This window comes from Porites lutea, chromosome 14 (assembly GCF_958299795.1).
Source record: "Porites lutea chromosome 14, jaPorLute2.1, whole genome shotgun sequence".
Lineage (NCBI taxonomy): Eukaryota > Metazoa > Cnidaria > Anthozoa > Scleractinia > Poritidae > Porites > Porites lutea.
Window position 1 is genome coordinate 9,083,040 of NC_133214.1, and position 3,613 is coordinate 9,086,652.

Below are 3,613 nucleotides of genomic sequence, written 5' to 3' on the forward strand. Positions count from 1 at the left end.
CTGTATTGAAAGAGTTAAAAAAGCAAGTAAATATTCATACTTAGAACGACCATCTGTCAACAAACGGTTTTTATGTGGAAAAGTCGCGGAAAAGACGTGCCGTACCATTGCAACGATGGTGTCTTCATTGAATAAGAAGTAATCTCGTGCGACTCGACAATCAACGAACGACTACTCTAAATTCTGTGGAGTGACGGTGCCGCGTGACGTCGCTCTTTAGAGCCATACGAAAACTTCTCTAGTGAGAAAAGTTAAGTCTAAAAGGGGAACCTCGAAGCATTGTCACTGAATAGCCCAAATGGGGCCCACCTCTAGTAGCGTCCCCCGGAATGCGTAATTAAGTCAGGGTAATCCCTGATCAGCTTGTTTTAATCACGTTCTCACGAAAGAACAACCATTAACTTTTTAAGTTAGTTTCGTACTTTCGCACCGCGCACCTCTACTGCGCATAACATTGATAGTTCACTTTTCTCTTCTTTTCGTCGGATATGACTCGAAATGGAGTAAAAGCAATGTTGCCGAACAATATATCGTCAAGCACGTCCGACTAAACATTTTTTAGCCACTATTTTGAAACATCAACATTTTATTTAGTCAGCAATAACTGTAACAGTTATCACGCTAAAAAGTCTCCTTAGTCCTCCCTCTGCCATCATAATGCTCTTGTACGCCACCAGAATGACGTAAATCTATGTTGCCAACGTATAGCGTAAAAACGAACACCTTGACCCTCCTTTTTTATTTCGTTTTGAAATTATATTAACGAGTTTCCATTGATAACTGTACCAAGTTTCATGAAAAATCTATGTTGTGTTTTATTTGTACGCGGGAATTACCTTAAAACGTTTCATTCTTGAGTTATTCTACCTTCAACTCTTTACCTTAAAATATGCGCTGGCAAGTTCTTGCATTTGATACCAGGGCTTTAGATCCAAGTAAGGCACAATATTCTTAAAGTATCCTGTCATACCAGTAAACAGTTCCGGCATGGCGTATTCCAGAGTGTAAGCATAGACGTTGGTATCAAACACCTCTTCTGACGGCTTGTTGAATGTTTGTCGGAAATATTCGTTGAACGCGCCCGTCAGGATTCCCGAGGTGTGTCCAATTAATCCCACATCGTAATCCGATGTACAAGTAGCGCTGCCGTAGGGTCGAGGGAAGCACACGGCTTTGGGGAGTATGTACCTGCCATTGCTGTCCTGAGTACATGCAGTAAGTGAGTTATCGCTCTTCACGAACAGTACATAGGTAACGTACAGGTATCGAGCGTCGGTGATGGCGAGAAGCTTCACGCACTCATTGGCTTTGTAATCTGGGTTTGCCTTGGTTGCTTTCCAGTCCCGGTTACGCAGAAAGAAATTTTCGATTCTTTTGGCTGCGTACTAAGTACAAACGTATTGCGGTTAAATTCATTTATGGGTCTTTAAGGATTTCACCTTCTCGGCCTAACAGAAGATGCTACTGCTGCTTCTACTGCTACTACTACTGGTTATTAAACCTGCCGCTGCTACTGCTGCTACTAATGCCACTGGTACTGCTACTGCTACTACTACTGCTACCGCTACTGCTATACTACTACTGCTACTGCTGCTACGACCGTTTACGCCAAAACTATCATTAACAGGTTCACTTGGTTGAGGCATTTTTTACCTAATAGCTATCTTGATTCTAAAAGAACTTTCGCGAATTCGCTTGGATGATCACGAAACAATGGTTTCAAGTCGAGGTTGTTCTTGATAAATAAAAGAATCAAGTTCAGTCTCCACTTGGAACCATTGTTTCGTAATCAGCCGAGCGAATACGGGAAAGGTCTATTGTAAAGAAATTATGGATGCGGACTATCTGAAACTGAATTTAAATAGAGACCCTGTTTAGTTGAAGGTAAGGTGCCCCTTCTAGTGTTGGGAACATGTCTATTGTTTTTTCTCATGGGACACCAAAAGAGCTAGCGCTGTTATAGGGGTAAGATCACCATCTCAATACTCAATATTACCTTAAAATAGACAGCGCGCGCGCTGTTTTTCATCTCTTCTTCAAATTGTGGTTTCTTGAACTCAGGATCTTGCCCTGCAGGCTGCAGGCAAAAGTACTTCACTACACAGCTCTCTATCCATTCTACATCTCTGGTGTCGTTTGTGTTTTCCAAGGCTCTTTTATATGTAATGGAAGGGAATAGAAGGATGAGTATTTTAAAAATTTTGTGACAAAGGCGAATCCAGGGGAGGAGTGCAGGGGATGCTTACAGTCATTAAGGATTTGATATCATCAACTCATTTGGTGATCGAGTCCCGATCATAAATGGGGCACTTCTAGCTTCAAAAAAAGAAAAGAAAAGGAAAGAAAAAGAAGGAAAGAAAGAAAAGAAAAGATAAAATGGAGGTGCAACACCTGCCCCCTTAAAAAAATCCTGGATCCGCCTCTGAAGATTATTACTAATGTTGTTTATCTAGAACAGAAACTCTTGCCCCGTGCAGTTGGTGATTTTCAACCTTTCATACTTCACACATTAAGGCTAGACGATCGATTATAGTGCTGGGTGGTTCTCTTGCTATATGTTTTATTTCACTTCCGTGAAATAAATTACCTTTATGCCGCCTGCTACTCAAGTGCAGGGAGATTGCATTGGCGAAGCTTGGTTTGATAAGAATACAAATGGTACACCAGTTTTGGCAAACTTGGGCCTCTTAAGTGGCCGTTTATTTTAGGTAATAAATTGTCTATAACACCCGTAACTGGATGCCCTATCTTATGTAGTACAATGACCTTATCAAAGGTGAGGGGAAAAACTGATACGGTGGGTTAAAGAAAAAAGCAAAGCTTGTCGGTGGAGTTGGGGAGAAAAAGGTAAAACTCGCATCTATCACATAAGGTATAATGGCAAGAGAGGAAGCCTGATGTGTACTAGGATAGCTTTGTTCCCAGGCTCCACTAACACCGGAAGTTTCCCCACCGGAAATCTTGATAGGAAATAAGCGTTGACAGGCCAAACACGACTCATAAGCTCGTGATAATGTGAAACGTGACCTTGAGAGTCTGCTTGAACAGTGGTTCTCTCTCTTTTTTCTCTCGCGAAGGTTACTAGCACTGCACAGTGCTAGACGTGTAGCATTCTAAACTTTGACTGAGTAAATCTTTAATTGCCGCACTAAGTCTTATATTTAGAGGTCATGAAGCAGGTTTGTTACATGCACACTGAGTAATCATTTCCTGTGGTTTATGCTTCTGTACTAGGTGTCCTACCCTGCGAGCAGATCGAAGGGCCTCTGCTCGCAGGGTATAGGTGTCCCTGACAGGATTTGATTTCAGATGCAGTTATTAAGTGTTTTATATCTTTTGACCTCTGTTTATTACGGCTGAATAAAGATTCTAGTTTTTTTTTTTTGGTTTTCTCCGAAATGACTGTACCTGAATAAATACATGCATGCATGCAAGTTTCTTTGTCCGTGAATGTGACTATTTCCTGCCATGTCAGTATGACTCTGGGTCCAGCTCTATAGTATAGTGTGGTTTGCAGGATTTTGAATTTCCACGGATAGTGCGATCTTCAGGTTTGAGTTGTACACTGTAGCTTAAAAACTAAAGCTACACCAAGTTTTGAGAAATATGCCGT

General features: G+C 41.4%; 1 protein-coding gene across 1 annotated transcript in view; it reads right to left on the reverse strand.

Annotated features, from left to right (window-relative positions):
* LOC140925094 (uncharacterized) overlaps nucleotides 1-1,646 on the reverse strand; it is a 57,235-nt gene extending 55,589 nt beyond the window's left edge. Inside the window, exons 1-2 of the mRNA XM_073375041.1 lie at nucleotides 1,506-1,646; nucleotides 882-1,385 (exon numbers count right to left, since the gene is read on the reverse strand). Coding sequence (XP_073231142.1) covers nucleotides 882-1,385; nucleotides 1,506-1,646 — 645 coding nt within the window. The remainder of the gene's footprint in view (nucleotides 1-881; nucleotides 1,386-1,505) is intronic.
* Between the last annotated feature and the right edge of the window lie 1,967 nt (nucleotides 1,647-3,613).